At 34.3% G+C, this 23555-nt stretch overlaps 3 protein-coding genes across 4 annotated transcripts in view; 1 reads left to right on the top strand and 2 right to left on the bottom strand.

The window, feature by feature from the left end:
- The first annotated feature begins 338 nt into the window (after window positions 1-338).
- Window positions 339-23555, top strand: part of LOC132699520 (uncharacterized) — a 59361-nt gene continuing 36144 nt past the window's right edge. The window contains exons 1-2 of one of the 2 annotated variants that reach the window (XM_060666288.1): window positions 339-594; window positions 3265-3495. In XM_060666288.1, the coding sequence (XP_060522271.1) occupies window positions 3295-3495 (201 nt within the window). In that variant the 5' untranslated portion in view covers window positions 339-594; window positions 3265-3294. The remainder of the gene's footprint in view (window positions 595-3264; window positions 3496-23555) is intronic. The other variant, XM_060666287.1, reaches the window with a different exon arrangement.
- LOC132699638 (malate dehydrogenase, mitochondrial-like) lies at window positions 6145-11332 on the bottom strand. Its single transcript, XM_060666472.1, has 5 exons — window positions 11293-11332; window positions 11003-11238; window positions 9507-9888; window positions 8642-8855; window positions 6145-6737 (listed from the first exon to the last, which is right to left on the bottom strand). Exons 1-5 carry the CDS (start codon window positions 11315-11317, stop codon window positions 6506-6508), a joined length of 1089 nt encoding a protein of 362 aa, XP_060522455.1. The 5' UTR covers window positions 11318-11332; the 3' UTR covers window positions 6145-6505.
- Window positions 12921-23555, bottom strand: part of LOC132699156 (phospholipase A1 VesT1.02-like) — a 33233-nt gene continuing 22598 nt past the window's right edge. The window contains exons 4-6 of the mRNA XM_060665702.1: window positions 19692-19874; window positions 18479-18629; window positions 12921-15112 (exon numbers count right to left, since the gene is read on the bottom strand). Coding sequence (XP_060521685.1) covers window positions 15019-15112; window positions 18479-18629; window positions 19692-19874 — 428 coding nt within the window. The 3' untranslated portion in view covers window positions 12921-15018. The remainder of the gene's footprint in view (window positions 15113-18478; window positions 18630-19691; window positions 19875-23555) is intronic.

A 23555-nucleotide genomic window follows, 5' to 3' on the forward strand; every position in this document is an offset into this window, starting at 1 on the left:
CGTGTCCCCCGCAACCCACCGGAATTCGCAATTTTCTCTCCGTCGGTGCGCGTAAACAACCCTCGTCCAACACCCCCGCGAATTTCCCGAAATAGCTTACGTTTAGTCAGCCAAGCATCCCACTTCTGAACGCGAAGAATTTTCGCACCTCGACGGTGGGCCCACGCGTATCTCGCCCACCCGCGGCCATCATCAGAGAACGTCGGAAAATTCGGGCCACGTTCGCATTTTCAGCGGTTTAGAGTTGGCGCGCACGCGCACCACGCGCGATCGAACGCGCCTCAAAGCGCTCTCCTCAACGTTTTCCCGACGCCTGAAAATCAGCCGCAGTACGTTATTAGACGCGTCGCGGCGCCTCCGATTTCGACGCTTCGACTTTGTAGACCACGGTGGGCGTACCGACATGCTTTAGGGATGCAATTCGCGATGTTTTCCCTCTTTTACGCACTCGTACCGAATCGTATAAGTTCGTCCTCGTTCGGCGGTAGCGTGTTGAAATTTTCGCAGTCCGGCGCTTTTTTGAGTCGCGAGTTTCCTCTCGGTCGAGTCGTTTAGTAAGCGGCACGTTGATCGGGGCACTTTTCGTCGTCGAAGGTAAGGAAAATGCTGGTTGAGATTCTTGGTCGCTTTTCTTTGTCGACGAGGTCATTGCTCTCCAATTCTTCGCTGAAGAAGTTGGCGAAATAGACCTCCCCGACGGGGTATCGACGTCATCGTTCTGAATTGAAAGCGAATCTGTGACGTCGGGATCCGCAGTGGACGATTTGATGTGCCGTGCGTTTAGATTATCTTGATAAGATTTTAATTGGCTGTAACTCTTTTGTTTTTAGAGATATCATGGTAAACAAAAAACAAAATGTAGGGTTAGTAGCCAAGTTTCTTTTCATATAAAACAAAACACTATCAATTATCTGACGTATAAGCCAACACCCTGTATATTATATACGTGTTAATGGAATATCTTATTCCAATTACAATGATTTAATACACTCGTTTTTGACAAATCGGCAAAAATAGGAAATTTTTATATAATTTCAAAGAGCGCCCTGACTGATAAATAAAAATATGTTTGACATATACAACGTTAACAACGTTGATGGTTGAATTATTGTCCAATTCATTATTGTTAAAATGGGCTTTCGCGAATTTAGCATCCGTGAAAGGAGTGATATGCTTCAAGTATACTTTCTGAATAATAAAAGTGCAACCACAGCTCGTCGTCAGTATATTAGCCTTTATCCAGAGCGCTGAGCTCCTTCAAAACAGATGTTTCTAAAACTTGCAAAGAAATTTGCAGAAAATGGTAACGTATTAAATGGTAAAAACTATTCCGGAATCATAATGTTTTAAATGAAGAAAATAAGGCAAACATATTAGGATTCTATGAAGTAGATACAGTTTTCTATATTACTGGAGTATATGAAGGGAGAGGTATTTCTCTGGGATCAATCCACTCAGTTTTCAAAGAATAGAAATATAGCATTTAAATTTCGTAAAACTCAAAAACTAAGTGCACTATTGTTTGGATTCTTTAAATAGACATAATGAGAATAATAATTTTTTAAAAAACATTTTATGGACAGATGAAAGACCGTTCACTACAGGAAAGGGTTGTAATAGATAAAATTCACGAAATAAAAACCAATCAATTAATGCATGGTGTGGTGTCATAAATGGGCATATTTTGGGTATGATGATAATGATATATCAAAAGTTAACTGGAGATCATTATTTGCAACTCTTAGTGCACTAAATAGAATAATATATGGACGATTTAGTCCTAAATATATCAGCGCTGACTATATGGCAGCAAGACGGGGCCCCTTCTCACAATGTTGTTCAAGTTAAAAATTTTCTTAACATGAAATATCCCAGGGGTTGGATAGGGAACGACGAAACTTCGGCAAAGCATTTCAGAGGCAACCAATCAGTTAAGAGACAATCGGAAAACGTTACTAAATGCAAGACATCATACAATTAGAGCAGTCATATATAGCAGTATTTAGAATAGTTAAAGAATGTTTTACTTTAGTGTATCTTGTCATTTTTAGTGTTTTTATTCTAATTTGTAAATAATTATTGTTTTTGCAGTCAAAAACGACTTTACTAAAAGTGGACTATAAAGTGTGTTACATCATTTTAATCGCAACAAGATATTCCATTAAACACATATAATATACAGGGTGTTTCATTGAAAAAATATAATGCAGGCTTATATGCCAGGAAATTGATAGTTTTTTTGCATGTTGATAATATACTTGGCTACTAACCTTACATTTTGTTTTTTTGTTTACCTTGATATTTCTAAAAACAAAAAAGCTACAGCCAATTAAAATGTTATCGAGATAAATTGAACGCACGATACATGCATTCTGCGATAGAAGATGCTGTTATAGTTACTAATTATTCTTTCGAGAAGTGATAGAGCAGATTAGATATATTACATATTTCGTTTCTTAATGCGGGAGAATAATAAATTGCAAATTTACAATGACAGGAATCATTGAACAGTTAATAATAAATATACATGATTATAATTATAGAGACAAAAAGATAAAGTAAATAAAAGAGGGATGAATGTAATCATAATTCCACCATTCTCTATTAAAAATGATTTTCTGTGCAATCAAATCATCATTATTCATTTCAGACATTAATTTGTCCAATGTAGGTATTTCTTTTTTCTGTATTATTCTCCTGATGGCAGTCTACTTATCCTGAGTTATTACAGTTTCTTTCCTCAATGTGCTTCGGTGCAGAATAAACTATAATACAATTTCATACAAGAAGATTTTAAGCATAGAAAAAACTGTGTCTTCAGTAAATGACTTTTTTTTGCAGCGAACATTAAAATTCATAATTTACATTTAATTCGTTAACGATAGAAATCTAAATTTTTGCTGTACTGATTAAATGTTATCCAAAAATAGAAATTACGGGCTGTTCTCAGCAAAAACCGAAAAAATTGTAATTTTTTTCGATAGCGCTTGGCTAGACAATGTCATATTTAAAAAATAGTGATGACATATAATATTTTGATGTGAAAAACGTGAAAATAATGTAGTACACTTGCAAAAATATAGTATAGTATCTTACTTAAAAAAAAATTAAAATTATCTCCCTAAAAAAAGTATTTTTTGAAATCTGGAACGTTTTTGATCTGAATAATGCTATATATGCCATATAATATGGAAATTCTATATGCAAGAGTGATTTTGCATGCGGTTGATGCGAAGAATGAAGAATATTAATAAACACTAACAGCGATTTTGCAGGGTCCATACAAATTAGAAAATGCCCCAAGGACCTCAAGAAGACCCCCCGCCTCAACCGCAGGCCCAGGCCAGACACAACCCCCTCATAAAACCTTTCGTGGTGTTGGCCCTTCCGGGCATGTACCTGTTCTACAAATACAACCAGTACAAAAGAAAAAGAAAGGAAAACGCGACAAGACGATTGGCGGAGAAGGAGCTGCAACATCTCAACGGTAAAATAGTGAGTACCGAAAACATTTTCTTTTATACGTAACTCGCTTCAGGGGAAAGTGAATGATTTAATACTCGTCCCGCGACAAAATCGCATTTTACGGCCAGGTTCGAAATACAAACATCAAAGAAAGATTCGGAAAGCCGTTGTGGGAGCTCTAGATTCGGCACGAGACTTGATCTGAAACCGTAACATCCCTAAAGTCATAAAACACGCAAAGCAGACACGAAGGGAATTTTCAAATAAAAATATTGCCTCATCCCACGCTCCTGAATATTCTAGAATCTCGGATGTTTACCGTATCGAATTATCGTCTTTTTACTTTTTTGCCATCTTGGAAACAGCAGATTCTAAGAATTCTCGGAATGGAGATATGAATGATGAACAAAACCGTTTCTTTACAGTGCCTACAACCTGAGGTTTATGAATTGGACCCAAGATGGCGTCGTATCTTTGACATTTGACAGATGTCATTGTTATAAGTTACATATTAGCAAATACATTTTATTTCGAACTAGACAGGTAAAATGACATCCATGTACCGAGTTTTTATTTATGTTTTGGCATCCATATACAGATGTTAATTAAAAGGGCTAGGTAAACGCATTTTGCATACAAATGTTATGATGTTTTCTCTATTATCTTATGAACATGTCAATAAAAACAAATATTTTTCTTAAAGATAAACAAAATTGACTCACTTTTGGATATCACACTCTGTATTTATATTCATGATCAACATCTTCTGGATCCTGATTTCAAACATGTATAGTTATATCAACATCCCCAATGCCTTAGAAAAGCAAAGTGTTAAGTATTTTTTTAATTTACAATTTTCGTTATCGTGTATCCGTTGTCTGGGAACGTAGGTCATATTTATGTTGATTTTGCGATACACAATTATTTTTTCTATTCTCGTCTGTAAAATGCCTAATTACACACCGATCTAGCGTGCGGGAAGCGTCACTTTACCAGGTCAGTTTCGTTTCCCAGGAATCCGAGCCACTTCGGACATTTCCGGGATTTTACCGCACGGGTTGGGAGCAATCGGATGTTTTCGGAGATTTCCCACGCTTTGAATTTTGACGTTTGTCAATTCTGACGGTCATGTTAGTGAATGTGTTCGTGTCGTCGTCGCCCTGTTATGTATATCACTACCCCTGACCAGTCTATCATAGAGATACCGCGGCTTTTCGTATTTAGACAGCTTTAATCACTGAGAATCTTTGAGTGCCAGTGTTAAATGATCAAATTTATGCAAACCATAGCTGCATCCCAGGCAGGCATTTTGCGATTTTTGTAAGCTGTATTGGTCTTTCCATCTTAGGACCGGCCAGTATACAACGTCCGCATATCCCAATAGAGTATAAGAGAGTCACACAATTTACGTCTAATCTCAGTAGTCTTTATATATGCAAAATACTTTCAGTTTCCCGTAGGACTTCTGCAGTAAATAAGACAAATGAGAATTAAGAAGCAGCTTACTATCAAGAAACAAGAAATTGTTGCATTTGTCCATAAATTCAAGCGGAGCACCATTCAAGGAAAGTTTGAGATCATTTTACTAGATAATTTCCTCTTTTTTATTGCCAAAAAGAACAACCTTGTTCTTGGAATCATTTAATTTCAGACCATGGGCTTTGGAAATCACTTCAAGATTCTCATTTACGCCATTAAAAGACAAAGTATATGATAAGTCTATTTCCATATCATACTGATGAGAATAACATTTATTTAGGTGCCTAGAGAAGTCAGAAGTGTTAATAGAGAGCAATAAATGTTCCATAAAATTGGCAGAAAGTCAGACACCGCTAATCCCAGCTTAACCCTCTGTCGACGACCTCCCAAGTAACTTTTCATAAAATTAATAGCGGTGTCGGTTAAACCGACATAAAATAAATCAAACAAGTATTTCTTAACACATCCTGAGCTCTTCATGACATTAAGCAAAGCTGTGGTCGTACTGTGCCCGGGCCTAAACTCTGATTGGGAGGCCGGCAAAATATTCGAATCAGCAACATGATTATTAAGTTGATGAAATATAACCCTTTCCAATATTTTAGACACTACACAGAGTAAGCTAATAGGGCGAAAATGTCAGATTTGCTGGTAATAATACATTGGTTAATAATAAACATCACCAATGGTGTCAGACGAGGACTAATTAAAGAAAGTATTTTCAGATCGATGTCGTCCACACCTTTTGCGTTTTATTAAATTCTGGTAAATATTCTCTCCGCATCCTCCTCTGTTACTGTTGCAAATTTAAGCCCACTAGCAATTTAGTCATAAATGTCATCGTTAAACTCGTCAGTTATCTCCCTAAAATTACAAAAATTAATAAAACTTTTTAATTCATTTGTAAAGAAATATCTCCCCTCTGTGATGTTTTTTTGTTCGTAAGTGAATTAAGATTTAGGGACTGGGACTTGAAGAATTTAATTACTTCCCAGCTCCCTTTTGCATTATGCTATAAATGTTGTTTTTGTATGTTTTCTTAACTAGACGTTAGACGAAAAAGACGTAGAAGACGTAGGCAACGCGGAGAGCCGTGCCGCTTCCTCTTTTTCTTTAAAAAGAGTAAAGACGGGTCATAGATGAATTGTTATTGTCCATACCAAGTGTCGACGAAGTTGTTGTATGAGGTTCAGTGTAAATAAGTATAGCTTTGTTTAATTTGCTACAACGTCGGAGTGTATCGATTTCCTGAATATTGTTATTATTATAAAAATCCTGCACACAAAAAAAATTCGGCAACGCCTCATGTAGGACACACCGCACGTAATTATTTGGAAAAGATATTTTTTTCCATGGTCACCGCTCGACAAATAAACGCGAGACAAACAGGTTAATTTACCGGGCCATCAATTATTCAAAGCCGATCAACGGAACGTGTAATATACCCGTCGATATATCATCGCTGAATTAAAAGCTTCCCCACGCGTATCATGTTTAAATTAAGTCAGAAGTTTTTCCATCGACGCGGAAATCGTCCTTGCATAAAATATAAACAAAAACTTCACTTCGCTAGCTTTTCTTTCAGCGCCCGCTGTTGTTTCTCTGTAAAAGGCGGGCCCTTTCCTGCGTCTTTGTTTTCCATGTGATCGACAAATTCGCGGGCCATCCGTTCCCGGTCTTTTATCTCCAGGACGGCTCTCTCGAAAAGTCCCAGTTCGAGTTTCGTCAGTTCTGGCACTCCGTAGTTGTGGACGACGCCGCCTCTCGCGAACCGAACAGTGTTTACTAAATAACTAGAAATGAAAAATGCGGAAAGTTGCGGGACGTAAAGGGCAAAGTCGAGTCTGTCGAATTGTTTTTTAAAACGCTTTTTACGAAATTTATGTGGACCTTAAGGGAGGATGAAATGTAAATTTGCAATCACAGGTAGCATTAAACGTGGTGGACAACTGAAAGGTTCAGATAACTTGCAATTAGAATTTCCGATAAACTCTGTATTTGAGTTTTCAGGACTTACACACCTCGAAACGTTCTTAAATTATTCGTGAGTATTCTTTCGGCTTTCCTTGAGTGGTAGTTGGCATTATCCATGACGGTAACAGGCCCAGGGAAATAAGGTTTAATTCCAAAAATTGACAAGAATTGAGAAACGGGGCAAAAATTGAAAAAAAAACATTTTTGCATAAAAAGAGACATTTTTGTTAGAACTTAAATTCAGTAAGGTACAAAAAAGTTAGCGTAGGATATCTAGATTACAATTGAAGAGTCCATTTGTGCCATTTTTTGATATATTAAGATTTTGCGTTAGAATTGTCGTATGTGCCCCGCCGCATATCCTGAAAATATGTGCCTATCGTAATAATTGAGTAACCTGCAATTGTCTTATTTGCTGGAAGTAGCCTTCAAAAACATCAGCATTTATGTCTTCATGATAATCTCGGTGTAATGGGTGCAATGAAATCATTCTTTTTCATTTCAGACATTATTTTCTTCAAGCTAGACATTTCTTTTTTTAGTAAAACGAGGGCATTATTCGTCTGATTGCAGTCTTATCATTCTCATTTATTTCAGTTTCTTTTCTTCCTGTACTTGTGATGGGGCTGCATTTATCCTCGTGCACAAATCGTTATATGGTTGACCGCTCAACTCGAGTCAACACACTTAACTATTTTTGCAGTTTCTAATTTCGGTCGCGAAGAATATATTGAGAATAATAATTTTCTCAATTTTAGAAAACGCAGTTTTATTAATCCGCACTTTCGCACTTCTTTCGGCGATACTCCTGTCTCTTTAGCGCGTCCAAATAGTACTCGTTTTTTTTTCTCTAAAATATAATTGTAGTAAATGGCCAATTGTGCCAATTTTCGATAACGCAATAAGACTTTTGACTAGAACTGGCTAGTTTTATGGACTATCGCGGTTTTTGCTTGGGTCGGGAATTTTTTGGACTATCCTCGTACATTTTAGAGCGTAGAATACATGATGAAAGGTGAAAAATAACACTTTTAATCGCAAAAGTGGTATGCCACGGTATAATTCTATAATTTTTAAATTATTTCTTTAAATTAGTCTTGGGAGAATTAAAATTGACATTCAAGTCTATTAAAATCTTAGCAGACAAATGAATAAAAAAAAGATTGAAGTCCAAAAATTGAGAAACGGGGCAATTATTAGTTTTTCTTGATTATCTCCAAAATTTAATTTTGACACATTCCCCTTTTGGCATTTCCACGCTACAAATTTAATTTCCTCCACCAAAACAACCCTAACCCCAAAATTTCATGCAGAAATATTTGTATTTCTTTAATAAATCGACGCGCTAGATATTACTAAACTGTAATCCTAGAAGAATAGTATTGACGTATTTGTTCAAATAGCATCTTTTAACTTCACGGAAGTTTTAAACTTAAAAGCAAATTAACAAAATTTAATTAACACCTAAAAACGTATTCATTTCGTATTTATTTTCCTTTTTATCTCGTGTGGCATATTGTGGCAAATAATTAAAACACATTTTTTTTAAACGACTTTTTGAATCAGGAATGTATAGTATTTATAGTTACTACACACAAACTTGTGATTGACTTTCGCAGGTTTAAGATTGTTTTCCCAAGCATTTACAAAAAAATGAACAAATAATTTAACGCGTAAGTACGGCAGTTTAAATATAGCTCCGTACAAAAGCGAAGACACTTACCGGCATGTGGTCAGCACATTGCTTCTCAAATACACGTTAGCCAAGGCATTTGGGTCACCGCATATCCCCAAAGCGATAGTAGATACCAACATATTCAACGCGTAACTCTCGGCTAACTGAGAATTATCCACCACTTTCTGGCTACCCGGACATTTTAGAAGCTCTTCTTCGTTGACCCCCCTGAACTTCGCTGTTAATATTTGCGGCCCTCTTCCTGAATGCGAAGTTAAAATTAGAGAAAATCTGGCGTTACCAAATACATCCGTTGCACGTATAATTTGCAATGACCCTGTGCTTTTTTAGTTTATTTAGTCTTGAATTGAAAATTGTTTTTGAGACCCTCTTTTAAATTAAAATAAAAATTGATTAAGCGCGGTTATTGAATTTCGCTAAATTTTACGAATCAGCAAACAAAATACAATGAATCTTTTATGTTGCAAATACAACTCTAAAAGGGTTTGAATATTGAATAGATTTCAATTTTTGAATTTGAATTGAATATTTGAATAGACTTATTTCTCATTTAACTCAATACTTGAACAAAACTAATTTATATCTCTGCTTTGAAACGAGCCGCCTATCAGAAGCTTCTAAGCTGCTTCTTCGGTACTTCACCACTGTTTTAAGTATATTGAGGTTAATCTTTTTTTCTTGGCTCCTCTTGCACTTTCATTATCTCGGACAATTATTTCCAATTTGATATTATACTGCGTAAGTTTGCCGATTTATCAAATTATAAATAATTAATTAGGAAAATGTCTGGGAAGAACCAAAAAACGACAGCATATGCATGGGTGTACAGTGGCTTTACTGTACCGCCCCCTCTAAGTGTCTTGAAAACATTCCATGACCAATCTATATGTACCTACGACGCCCACCGGTCTAGCTCTGCTAAACAACGGTACCGCAAGGTCGATATCCGGGCCTCCTACGAGCGGTACGTCACAACATCGAGGATCGAGGTCGTGGTATCGGCCTACCAACGTGTTGGCTTTTACTTGGGCAAATGCTGTCGAGCCAATAATCCTCCCCGGGTGGTAAAAGTGACTTTGTTTAAACACGGCCGTAGCTATTGGGGTGGTTATCGATACGGGTGGGACGCACATTACCAAAATGGCTCTTGGTGAGTAAACTGTGCATTCCTTCAGGTAACTGTAAAGTCGAGTTCCTTCACTCGTCACCCGTTCCCCTAAGGCGACGTCCTCTTTCGGCTTTTCGTTTGGAAGGAACAAGATGATGTCGGCGCTCTACAATCGCAGTTTTTTGTTGTACGCGTAGAAGGGATAAAAGCCATTCCAGTCATAGAAAATGAACAGAAATTGAGCTCAGGACATGTCGTTCGTTAGAAATGTTATAAAATGTTCTGTGATGTTTTGAAATCAAAACAAATTGAAATATGATATTTATACAAAGTAAACAATACATTTTTCATTTACAGACACACAGGTTGGTACATTTTCAATTTGTTAAAGTGATGCTTTTTAGATTGAGGAAGCTAAATTTGACATATTGTTCATATATATTTTCTATTTTGAATTCAATCTCTTTGATTCTTGTATGTTTAACCATTTTAATGACTTTTAAAATATTAGTATTAAATTAAAAAAAGAATTGAATGCGAATACTTTTGACTATTTAGCAATTGGTTCGAAAATGACACCTTAAAATTGAACCTCGATAAGACACAACAGTTGGAGTAATAAAGCTATTACGAATAGTAAGTAGTTCAGCTAACCTATTTGGTGTGGTCATCGATGAGAGATTAAATTAGTCGAAGCATGTTGATCAATCGAAAGCGAAACTTAGTATCGGACTGTTTGTTCTGAGTCGTCTAAGATGATAAGTACTTAATTATACTGTATTGCATTCTCCTTTAAGTGACGGAGAAGTACTGTGTGATAGTTCTTGATCTTATCTCATTTTTAAATTGCAGAAACAAGCAATTAAATGAAAACAAAATCAATTGTTAGAATTGTGCTATGATAATAATTTGCAAAAATCTTATCTTGAAAATATCTATCGACAATAGTATTTAGTTTGACTTATATCATCTTTTGACATATTTTTTAAAAATAAAGTTTTACTGTTCCTACTCTATTGTTGAATTTAAAGACAAAGTAAAATATAACACAGATCTTTTCATGGTTCATAAAGATCCTGTCATAATCTTACAGATAAAATTGACTTGTTACAGTGAAGCAGCATCTAAGAAATTAATAGTATTAATAGTATACGTAACATCCAAAATAATAAAATTAAACATATAACAAATATTCTTATTTTTAAAAAAATACACGCGGTTTTTGAGGTTGTATAAGTATAGTGAGACCCGTAGTTGTTAATGTTATTGGTGACGGATACCTTTATCGCTTTCGAAACGTTGTGATCACCAGAGTGTGCGTGAACGGCGCATTTGGTGTCACAAAAATTAAGATCGGCTGCGAGACCCGGGAGATGTTCACAACCTTGCAGGTGGAGGGCTGAGACTAGTGGGTTCTGCTTTAGCAGAAAGCTCGTATATCGTCCTAGCCTCGTGTTAGCACCCAAAACGCTGACTTGGACTGATTTTTGTTCGGAATATAATCGGGGTTGTATCTCTGGAAAAAAATTCGTCTGACTCTGTCTTCGAACGCATAATATCGTCTTCGTACCGTGAAGGAGATGTCTCGTGAGCATTGTTACTTGAATTTTGACAAGTGAGTCATAGTGACAGTGCACTTCAACGTTCCTTGTCGAGTCCAAATATTTGAGGTAATTTAGGCATATACTGGGCCAGAAGGATTTTGAAATGGATGCTGGTGAGAAGGTGAACTTAATGAATAGCAGAGTATTTCAGGATCTGTGTATCGTTTTTAGGATGTTATATATTATTCATGCATTTTGTTATGTACTAACTTTCATGTTCCTCCTAGAAAATTAAGATGAGATCGACTTTTGTCCTCTGCATTTTCTTCAATAGTTGTAAAACTTAAATAGAAAATCATAATAGCTGTATTATGCTCAGATTTCCTCCTTACGTAAGTATGGTTTTGTATAATCTGTCATCTTCAAATGTAGTTTGCCATCTATAGTGACGAAGATTTTTTGTATGTTGAACAATAATTGATATTGCAATTTTGACAGTTATTACTCGTAGATTTGCAGATGAGACGCTGAAGTTGACTAAACCCAATGTGATTTTGTTTGTGTATAAAATAATTAAATACTTTGCACTGATTTAGCAATATTATTTGATAAAATAAGTAAATACAACTCTTGATGTCTAAATATCACTCTCATCGAAAATTGTCTTTAAGTTCAGTGCGATTTTTAAATTAATGTGTACTGCGAAACCAAATACATCATTGAATTTACTCTTAAACCCTGTTTATTTTAAACTCATCGCACTTTTCAAAGTGGAATCAATAAATTCAGTCCATTCAGCAGAAATTTAAGGAGAAAACACTTCAATTTATTAATTTCAATTTCAAAGCAATGAAATATTCAAACACGTATTTAGCGACAATAAAAGTCAAAATTGCAAATAACTCACGAGTTAGTTTTTTTGTATTAAATGCCTTTAATTTTAATTACTATTTCGAATACATATTTTGAATTTGTATTTTTTAATCTTTCGTTGAAAATGGTGCTATTGTGCAATGTTTTTGGCGTACTTGAGAAACGACATTGGCTGATAAAATGATAGTGGATAGGGGGGGTGGGGGAGGCAAATTCAAGTAGAATATGGCGCCGCGTGTACGGCTTATCGATTATTCGCACAAAGAAATAGCAATTCGGAATCAAAGCCGTACAAAAGCTGGATATAATTACTTCGTGAACAAGCGAATTTACTTTGGCTCTTTTCCCTTGATAGTTCGAAGAAGGAGTGCCTAAAAATAAGACGTTACTCATACCACATTTGAGTATTTTGTTTTAGACTCCGGTAGGCCTCTTACTATTTTTTAGTGTATTGTTTTTAATCGCAGGAAATAATTTCGTAATTCGTTATTTATTTTTAAGCATTTCTTAAGTTTAAGTTGGTCACTTAAACTTATTGTAAAAACACGTCAGCGCTCGTTGCGTGTTGTGTGTGTTGGCACTACAGGATACCTATCTGGTCAGCTTCGCGGTGACTAACATTGGGCCCTCCGTGAGATACTTCACACCATCCCTATAGAGATAAAAATCAGAAATAAAGGAAGGATGTTTCTAGGAAACGGGAATTTTATTTTTCCAAAAGGGCAGGTGGTAAAAAATAAAACACATTATTTTCATTTAAATTTGCATTTATATAGGCATACAGTATTTACAAAACGAAAAAAAGAGACATTTTTCCTCATTAAGGGCCATCATTTTTAGCCGCAAATTGAACAATTCAACCATATAAAAATTGCGGATTGCCTCAATGGATAGGACAATCAAATAACAAACGAGTCAGGTCACCAAATTCAAAAACAATCATAATGCTGCAGACTCAACACCGGTTACTTCTTAGGCGTCTGTTCAGTGCTAACTTATAAAACGAAGAATTAGTAGAGGTATGGCTCTCCATACTTTTAAGTCATATACTTAGGTCAAATTATGTTTCTATTCAGTGTATTCTACTTCCCAAAACCATAGTGTGATATTTGTTGTCGAGAAGACACCCTACACGTATACTCATTGATCGAGAATTTATTTATTTACGCTGGCAATTAAAATAATTACGCAAATTGAAATGTAAAATTAGATTCGCGAGGGTGGAGCTACAAGTGACTAATATAACTTGCCGCCTAATGATCGCGTGACGTTTACACTATGTCGACCTCAAACATGAGAATTTAAATTCCTAAAGTGTATTACTTCTACTTTTATTGTTTAATTTAGCCTCGGGTTTGGAGTTTGGCCGATCGGTAACTCGAGACTTTAGCGTGCGCGGGACATTCAAACGATTAAGGGCCGGTTTTTCAATGTAAAGTTAAACTTAAAATTAGGAAAACCTCATCTTGTAGTTAACCGCAATTAAATACCAAAAAACAATATAAATTTAATTAGTGTTTCGCACTTCTGCATCATCAGATTTGATTTGATCTAGACCGCTCATAATAACACATAAGACCATATACTAGTCTTTGATTAGCTGAATATGTTGTTAGGTTGGCGGTAAAAACGGCTATAGAAGCTATTTTAGGACGAATACCTAATATTTTTTGCTTACTCGTTAATAATATGTACAAATAAAACAGTTTCTCATTCCATTTTTATCAGATAAATAAAAAGCTAATGAAATTCAAGTTTCAGGTAATGTTTATCACAGATTGAAGAATCCTTAATCTTGTCGACAACTTTTCTAGCAACCTATCCGAAGCGATACGTCTCGTCTGGAACTTTATTTTTCCAAAGGGACAAGTGGAGACGTCTCTTTCCGGGCAAAAAATATAACACATTACTTTCAATTCAATTTACATTTATATTCGCATAGACTATTTACAAAACGAAAAAAAAAAAGACATTTTTCCTCATTCGGGGCGAATCATCATTTTTAGCAGACATGTTTGTGACCGGGAAAAATTATACCAAAATCAACAAACCATTGTAAGACAAACAAAAATTGATCAATGATATTAAGTCAAATTATAGAGTAATCAGTCGTATGAAATGAATAGAGACCAATTGGCTGACTATCATGAAGGAGAAATTACGAAATTATACAGAGCGTTTTATAGGTAGGCGTCCAAACTTTAGGAACTGGTTCTTTGAGTGAGTTTAAGCCAAAAAAATTATATGAGCATAGATCCAGAAAAGCGTTTTTTTCAAGATCTAATTGAAAAGAAAAGTAAACTCGTACAATAGTTCAATTATATATTTAAGTGCGGAAAAAATCTAAGTATAGTTAGGTACGTTAGGAACGCCCGCCATTTTATTTTCAATTTTTATCATTGTGTTTCAGCTCATAATTTGATTTGTCAAGGGAAGTCCCCTCGTGAAATGAACTATAGCTGGAACTCATAAGAGTTGATATGAGTTAGTTTGAAATGGCTTAATAACTTACTCTATATTATATTTTTGTACAATTTTTTATAACGAAAAAGTATCTAAATGTTTATGTGAAGAAAGCCACCCTTTTATCATTTGCTAGGTAGTTGAGGTTTGGACTTCTACACGTCACCAAAAAAAAAGCATGAAACTATAAGAAAATCACTAATTTAACAGTCAATATAAGAGGAAACTTAGTTTTACTGAATTATTTCCTAATTTAATACGAAAAATCCATCCTTCTTTATTAAGAGACACAACACTTTTGCATTGATTGCAGAGTATTTACACACACAATAATATTCTAATCAGTCTATCGATCGATTTACATAATTAACTTAAACTTAGCTAATTAAATAGTGTCACCAACTTACTGACTAAAGTTAATTTGCAGCGGGATAGACTTCTTGAACTTCAGGTTTCAGTCCGTATGGCGCCTTGTAATCAGTGCGTAAATAAAACTGACCAACGTAATTCCTGCAAATTGTAAATTTTAGTTAAACATAACTGAGACATTAACAAAGTATTGTTATTTTTATGATTCACATTTACAGTGGTGGTTTGGTATTATTCTTTAAGTTTTGGTAAGTTATATGTTATCTTATAACAAACAGGTATTACCTGATTTCATAAAATCTCAACTTACAACTAGCAGTAAATTCCAGCATCTTTCATATTTGTCTATGGCAAAATCAATTAAAAGTAAGGCTTCCTAAAATAATGTAGTTTTTACAAGAGCAGTTAAAGGAAAGATAGTCATTGCTATCGATTCTCTAGAATATATTACAAAAACCAAACAGTTTATTAAACCAGACATATATGGACCCACCGAGTTATATCAAAAACTAATCAAAACTGTAATTACAGATTCATCACTTTTTCATGGAAAAAAATACCAACCAATAACACCAATAATCATGAATCCTCAACCTCCAAACTTATATTCTTTAATTAAATTACACAAATATAATAATACCTGTAGTTTCTTTTGTAACACCACCATCCATTATTAATAAAAATTGTAGAATATCATATTGCCTTTAAACCTAGATATGCTATCAACCATTCCTTCGAACTAATTAACAAGGTTAAAGACATTAAAATTCCTCCTAAGGTAATTCTAGTTTCATTTGACTTCAAAAATCTATTTCCTAGCATTCCAACAATTAACGTAATAAACATAACAGACAATATTCTCACTGAGAGACAAGTTAACCCTATCATAAAACAAAATTTGTTAATAGTTTCTTTAGACCAAAATAATTTTGAATTTAATTGTCAATTTTATATTGCTAAAGCAGGATTAATCATACCTAAACATCCTCTGAGTAAAGGATTTCTATGGTGGTATAGATATGTAAATGATGTTTTTGCTTGTTTCACTGAATCGGAAAAACAACTGCAGTCCTTTTTGAATCATATTAACTCCATACATAACCGTAAAAAATTTACCATAGAGACGGAACTAAATAACTCTTTAAATTTTCTGGACTTAACTATAACTATGCTACAGAACAAATTAGATTTTTTCATTACACACAATCATCTTGTTTCTTCGTAAATATTATGATATAAATGTGCCATGCCTCCCCTGCAAGGAACTAGCTATCTACGTTATGTCTATAGAAGACGCATTTCGACTCACTTCGCTAGTCGCATGTAAATAAGATTGATTGACATTTTGTTTACCCTCGCCGAGGCACACCTCGAGTACGTTCAATAAAAGTTTAATTGAAACTCACGCTCCTGTTTGGTTACTGCGTAAACAAATCCTGATGGGTTAAAGTGAGCGACAACGACGCGCGAACAGACGAGATTATAATGTAAATTGCTGCTCTACGGAAAGTGTAGGTAAGGTAGGTAACTTGACTATTGACATTATCTGCAGACAGTAAGCTTGATCTAAACTGGAATAGCAAATACATGATAGAAAAATGAGGCCAATTGTACAACAGAAAAGAACTGCTACTAATGTAGGTTGTCGCTTTTCTTTTGGTCATTTATGTGAGTAAGAAAATAATTATAATCGTAACCGAAATCAAAAATATTTTCTTTGAATTTGAAGAAATAAAATGAATTAAAAAAAAAAACGTTACATAATGACATATTTAGAAATTCTAAATAATTAAGTCCTTTTTTAACTTTGCAAAATTCAATGCATATTTTTCTATTGTTTGTTAATTATTACCAGCATTAGTATAGTCCACAGTAAACACTAAACATTTTTAATAGCCAATATCCAAACTAAATGTTACTATTGTGCCCTCCCGACTTTTCCATATATTCTTATATTATATATAAGCTCCAACTTAAATTAAAACTTGCGATGAAGAGATCCCTACTATCCGCGATTTTATTTTTGCAGGCCAGAACAAAACAAATGAGATAATTTATTTTATTTATTACGGAACCATTCTCTTTTAGAGAACAATATCAGATATTCAAATCAATCAATCAATATCAAATATTTCGAAAATTGAGCTGAGGTGAAAATGAGATGAAAATCCATTTGTCAAAATAAATAAGAACTAAATGTTCAGATTTTCACGAAATTATATATTTTGACATGACAATTGTTTCGACAAAATCGTGTCTTTATCAAAAGCTTGTGACCGATGTCAGGGAGATAGCCCCTGAAGAAACCTATATTCTCTAGAAAGAAATTCGCTAGAAAATGACAATTTCGTTGGAGATTATTCCAGGTTTCAATGATCTGAATTATAGGTATTTTATTATCACAACCACCTAGTTCAATGCAGGATAAACGATTAAAATAATTTCACAAAGTGCCCTTTAACAAACGATTTACCCTCACAAAATTTTAACAAGTAGGAAAATTGATAAATAATATATAACAGTCGCTTATTACACCTATCTACCATTACTAGTAACGTGTATAACAAAGAAAAGAATACCCATTACTATTCATCTCCCTCAAAATAAAATTTCCCCCCACAAAATGGATACTGACTGCATTACTGTAACTATTCCAGTTTATGAATGAATTAAGCGATTTTTCACGCCATTTCCCCAAGAAAGGAAATTGACGAAAGAGGGTTAAAAATGTACTAAATATTCGTTCTTTGTTCTTTGGATATTACGTTATTGTAACGTTGACTAACTGGTGAGAGCGCCGTGAGTCAGAAAATTAAGATAAACCAGTAAAAACACAATTCATAGTGTACAATGTGTCATATTTTTATGGTTTTATGGTATTTTATTAATTTGTCTTTATTTTTTTTTATGGGTAGATCATGGAGAAAGGGTGGTTGTTTTAATAAAATGTACTTTAGTTGTGAAACAGTGATCACAAGTAATAATAAATGTAACATGTAACAAGTAAATAAAGCTTTTCAATATCACCCTGCATCTTAAAATCCAAGATAGCTGTAAAAAACTGAAAGAGGAGTTATGATTTTTTTTATTTAATAAGATGGGATTTCTACCGTGTTATGTGATTTTTAGACACTACAGGTATACTATCAGAAAGTTTTTTCCTCAACTTACAGGGTCGCTCAAACAAATATTTTTATACAAATTAGTATTTAATTTTTTTAATATTATTAATTTGTGAATTTTCAGAAAATTATTTTCTTCAAAAAATGGTTTCTAGCTACTTTTTCAGCTATATTTCAAGAAATTGCGGTTGGTTAAACGAAAATGTCTCATGCTTTTCGTGACTACATTTTTGACCCAAACAACAAAGTAACCGGTATGATACATACATCAGTCTCGCCCGAAGAAATGCGAAAAAGTCTGGGATATAAGCCAGATGCTGTATTTGCGATGGAATTTTGAACTGTGAGGTAGAGCCAGGTAATTTATTATCGACAGGCTACTTACTTATTGCTTCGGTATCCCATGTAAGCGTCGGTTGTAAAGTTGCACTCTTTGGCAGGTCCCCGGAACATCCGGCATTGGGTGGCCGGAAAGGCGTCGGGGTTCCTGACGGATTCGGCGTACAGGCGCCAAGCCCTTACGTGACTGCACGCGACTGAAACATTCTCCGTTACGGTGTTGCCAATGTCAACGCGATTATAACAGTTTTAAACCGTTATTAAGGTTCGAAAGGTCAACGCAAATGTCGAAACATTTGCTGTATCAATTAGGAAGCGTTTATTGATATTGACTCAGACGTACGTTTCGCACATATTCTACAGAATTAAAGTTTTTTATTATGTCGAAAAACTATACTGACGGAAACCTACTACTGTGGTTTAAAAATTTATCTTAAACATTTTTAGGATTTGTTAGGTTAAAGTAAGTATAAAAGAATGTCTTTCATTTTAAAACAAATTTTGGTAAAATTTATTACTAAACTAAACTACTAAATATACAAGGTGACTCAATAGGAAAAGTGTTTTAATAGATGTTGCATAAAATCAAAAGATAGATGGCCTTCAAATGACCTCAATTATACAGTGTGATTTGCAAAAGCCTGGGAATACAAGAGTATGTGCTTTGAAAGGAACACTTTATATACTTTTCCATATTACGATTTCTCCAAGAAATGTGCAAATCACACCGTGATTGTTTTTGAATTAAAACTGAATGGAAAAAATGGAAAATATTTCGAATTTAGAGTTCGACAATATTATGAAATAATTAACTAATTGAAAGATAGCATAGAACGTTCTTTTAATTCTATTTTTTTCAATAAATATATAGGACGTTCCATTTAAAAAATAGAGACCACGCTGTTACGGAAATTTTCGTCTTTGAGATTTTATGTAATACTTATTAAAACATTTTTTTTCAAAATAATCGTAAATAAGGGAGATATGTAAATGAAAAAAAAGGAATTAAATCAACAAGTTATTTTTAGACGAAAAAAAAATTTGTTAGGAACTACACGGCTGACTAATTTTAATAATAAATACTAAAAATAATAACATGAAATCTACTCCAATTTCCCAAACCCCACCATAATTATTAATTGACATCGAACGAAATATCCATCCCAGAGTTCGATAAAAACGAACTAATAATATAAAATCCACGAAACAGGCAAATCACTAGCCGGAAGGGAACCCATCTAATCCAAATATATACTTACGGACTTGGTCGATAATTCTCTGCTTCGCTAAATAACTGGGCTGACAGCCGGGCTGCAGGGCTCTGCCGCCGTTTGGATAAAAGTCGGCATGCCCTATCGACAAAGGGAACCCGAATATGCCGCTGTCCGTATGGATGACGTCGATATAATCCGCATCAGTCTCTGCCAGTCTCTTTGTGCGATCTGGAAATTGGGTTGTTTCCGGTTTTATTTCGTAGCCAAGTGAAAACTTCTTTCCAGGTGGGCGGTTTTACGTCTTTTGTTCCGCTTCACTCATAATCCATTGATTGGTTTTGCAAACACTATTTATAAAGTTGCCAACAATACGAAACTATATGTAAAGTCTGTTCAAAGATATAAGAAAGTGACTAAAGAAAGACCCGGGCAAGCTGTAAGAATGAAATATGGCCGAACAGGTCCGTACTTTGCTTAGAATTTATTTATTTGGGGTTTTATTAGGAAATATACTAAACAATATTTATTTATTTATGTATGTAGTTTTGTTTAAATCTAAAATAAAATTACAAATTATTTTTATTACCTACTTAAATTACTTAAAATTATTCACATAATATATCAGTATCACTATCGCTATCTAATTATTTGTTCTATATTTTTTGCGATTATTTTGCAGCATCGCTTCTTTTTTTCCTCGCTTGAATGGAATTATTCACAATTTTCCGTACAGTTGATGTTGGAATTTTCGTCAATGTGGCCGTTTCTTCTAAAGATGCTTGCTTGCTGGCACCACGTTCAATGAGAATCAAATAAACATTGTTTATAACTTCCTTAGTGTCAATAGAATAGTGTTTTCTACATTTGGGCGGGAGCTTCTCCTGAGATACACTTGACTCGCACATATTTTGCATAATTCGCACACGATTCAACACACACCGTATTACACACCATAGAATATTAAACACAGGTAGGTATAAAATTATTTTCTTGTACGGACCACAATTTTACCTGAATTTAAATTCCGAAACTTTAGGTAATAATCTTGTTGCATTGTATGTTAATGATCACCCTTGGATAATCCCATTCAAAATTAATTTTCTTATATCTATGAACAGACCATACCCACTGGTACCCGTTCACAACGCCAAAATTAACCAAACAAAACTTTGGGCTTCAAACTACAGAAAAGATTGATTGATTGATTGATTTGATTCCCGACTGACTCTGTTTAATCAACATCAAACGGGTAACTTTAAATTATTAAAAAAAAATCACTTTCCTTATAAATATATATAGATACACCCTTTTAAATTCGATTACCCAATGCAGGGTTATTAGGGTCCATACTGAGTGTTAAAATGCATGTGTTTAATACAATATATTTTTGACGCCGTTTCCAACACCTGTAATTTTATTTATCAACAATTTTATAAAGTGATGCAGTCATTTATCCGTCCTTGACTGCTAATTGAATCATTTATACAGGGTGAGTCAAAATGGGAAAAAAATCAAATTCAACACCATGTATATTATACTCCCATTAATTATTTATATTGATGCTATTTCAATTTTGTTAAGCATTCTCTATACCTAAACTTATTATTTTTGGAGTGTAACATGTTGGGCGCCAATGTTACACTCGCTTACTTAAAGTAACAACCCGCACTCAAGCAAACGGTATTATTATTATAAAAGTGGGTAGGAACAGTTTGTTGGGATGAAAACAGAATTTAAACGGTTATACGCTGTAAAATCTCTGTATCAACTCGCTGCCGACTGACACAGCGGTCTGGGCCTACTATGGTACGTCCAGGTGGGCCTACTATGCGTGTTCGTTACAACACCTTGTATACCAATGAATTCAATCTTCCATTTATCAATTTAATTGTTTAATTGTATATTTTACTGCGATGACGCTATGGATTTAGGATTTGGGAAAAATATTTAGCAAACAATTCATTCGAAAATAAAATATTTGACGATTTCGAGTAATAAACCATTTACGTATTTTGTTATTTAATTGTTTGTATTGCCGATGTTTTTGTTGTTTGATCCCTGTTTGTTTTATAATCGACAGCATATACATTTCAATATAAATATGCTTCCTTTGAATTTGGTAATTTGACAATAGCAATGTGAATTTTTCTTTTTAACATTAACTGTTTGGTGTAAATATAGCAATAATTTGCACTTTTTCATAGAACGTAAAAGGTAAGCGTATAATCTGTGACAATGTGGAAATAACATTTTTCTACTCCCGTCTGTAAAATACCTAATTACCCACCGATCTAGTGTGCGGGAAGCGTCACTTTACCACGTCAGTTTCCTTTCCCACGAATCTGAGCCACTTCGGCTTTAAATTTTGACGTTTGTCAATTCTGAAGGTCATGTCAGTGAATGCATTCGTGTTGTTTGGCGAAAATGTACCCAAAAACTAACGGTCGTAGAAAAAGTATAGTATGCAACACGTTCGGTAAACTTTTTAACTCACTCTTTTATTAATCAGTCAAATGCCGTTTACCGCACTTGTTGCATAATATACTATTTCAGACGACTACCTGTAATTTTGGGAATAACTTGCATTGTTTGTGATTGTTGAAAAGCGCTGGTCTCGGAATTCCATTATTTTCATGCTGGTATTGAACGATAAAATAATAATATATTACTCGGTTGATGTTTCTTTACGTTGTTAGGATTATCTTTTGCAACTGCAAATATTTTGACAAACATTTTCGGAACAGGTATTCTGTCTAATGTCACAATTTTAGTATTTGACAAAAGACGTTTACTTGTATATACTTGTATACACTTGTATGTGTATACAAGTATATGTATAATTTTGTAAACAGATTTGCTTGTTTCTTTCAGTCTCCAGTATCAGTATCTTATTTGGCTGGTGTTCTCACATTGTTTTTTGCTTATTCCCACGTCCACATTTCATGCGCATTCAACCATCTTGTCCTCTTTCAATTCATTCCCAAAACTGTTGTTTTTATCTGCTTCAACAACAACAAAGAAAATTTAGACAGACGTAAAATTAGAGAAGAAAGAATGACATGTAAATACCCGGGCAAATAAGGATTATACCTAGATCGCCATCTATGTACACCTTCAATGAAGCTAGACATTATATATATATATATATATATATATATATATATATATATATATATATATATATATATATATATATATATATATATATATATATATGGTTTAATATATGGATTACGAAGTAACCTCACTTTTCTCTTCCGCTCGTCCCATTGAAAATACCGAATTTCGTTCGTCTTCGGACCTTTTTTTAATTGCATTAATGCGGTCCTGATTGGATGCCGTACTAATGAGCCATTAAAATAAGTATACTGTCCAGATTTTTTAAATCCAATTAGCGAAACGACGGCGTTACGAGACGGCACTCGTTATAAAACTGCGCCATCATTAAACTAACTGGCGATGCAAAAGGGTTCGTTAAATGGTAGTATTCATGTAAATTAGGTTTCGTCCTTCGGTCCGGCTTATGTAGGGTGCGGGGCTCCTCGAATATGATTGGATTTTCCTCGTGATTTATCGCGAGGCCTTACCGAATTTAAATTGACTTTGAACAAAACGCGAACGTCATCCATTTGCCAGACAGAAAGCGACGTGTATCGATTTTTTTGGCCCTCTATAGTTATTATTATCGATATAATTCAATATCGTATATATAGTATATTACTAAAAAATATTAAAATATAGGTTATAGTACGACGACGAGCTAATATCTCAAGAAATTCGTTTTTGGTATAATTTTTCTCAGAATACATGTCATTTTCCATGGTATAATTAAATGGTCTGTCATTGGAACACCAAACTTTATTCGATCTAGGACTATTAGAGCTCGGATTCTATTATCCGTACCCGATC

The sequence above is a fragment of the Cylas formicarius genome, unplaced genomic scaffold (genome assembly GCF_029955315.1).
Source record: "Cylas formicarius isolate icCylForm1 unplaced genomic scaffold, icCylForm1.1 PGA_scaffold_3__17_contigs__length_32017465, whole genome shotgun sequence".
Classification (NCBI taxonomy): domain Eukaryota; kingdom Metazoa; phylum Arthropoda; class Insecta; order Coleoptera; family Brentidae; genus Cylas; species Cylas formicarius.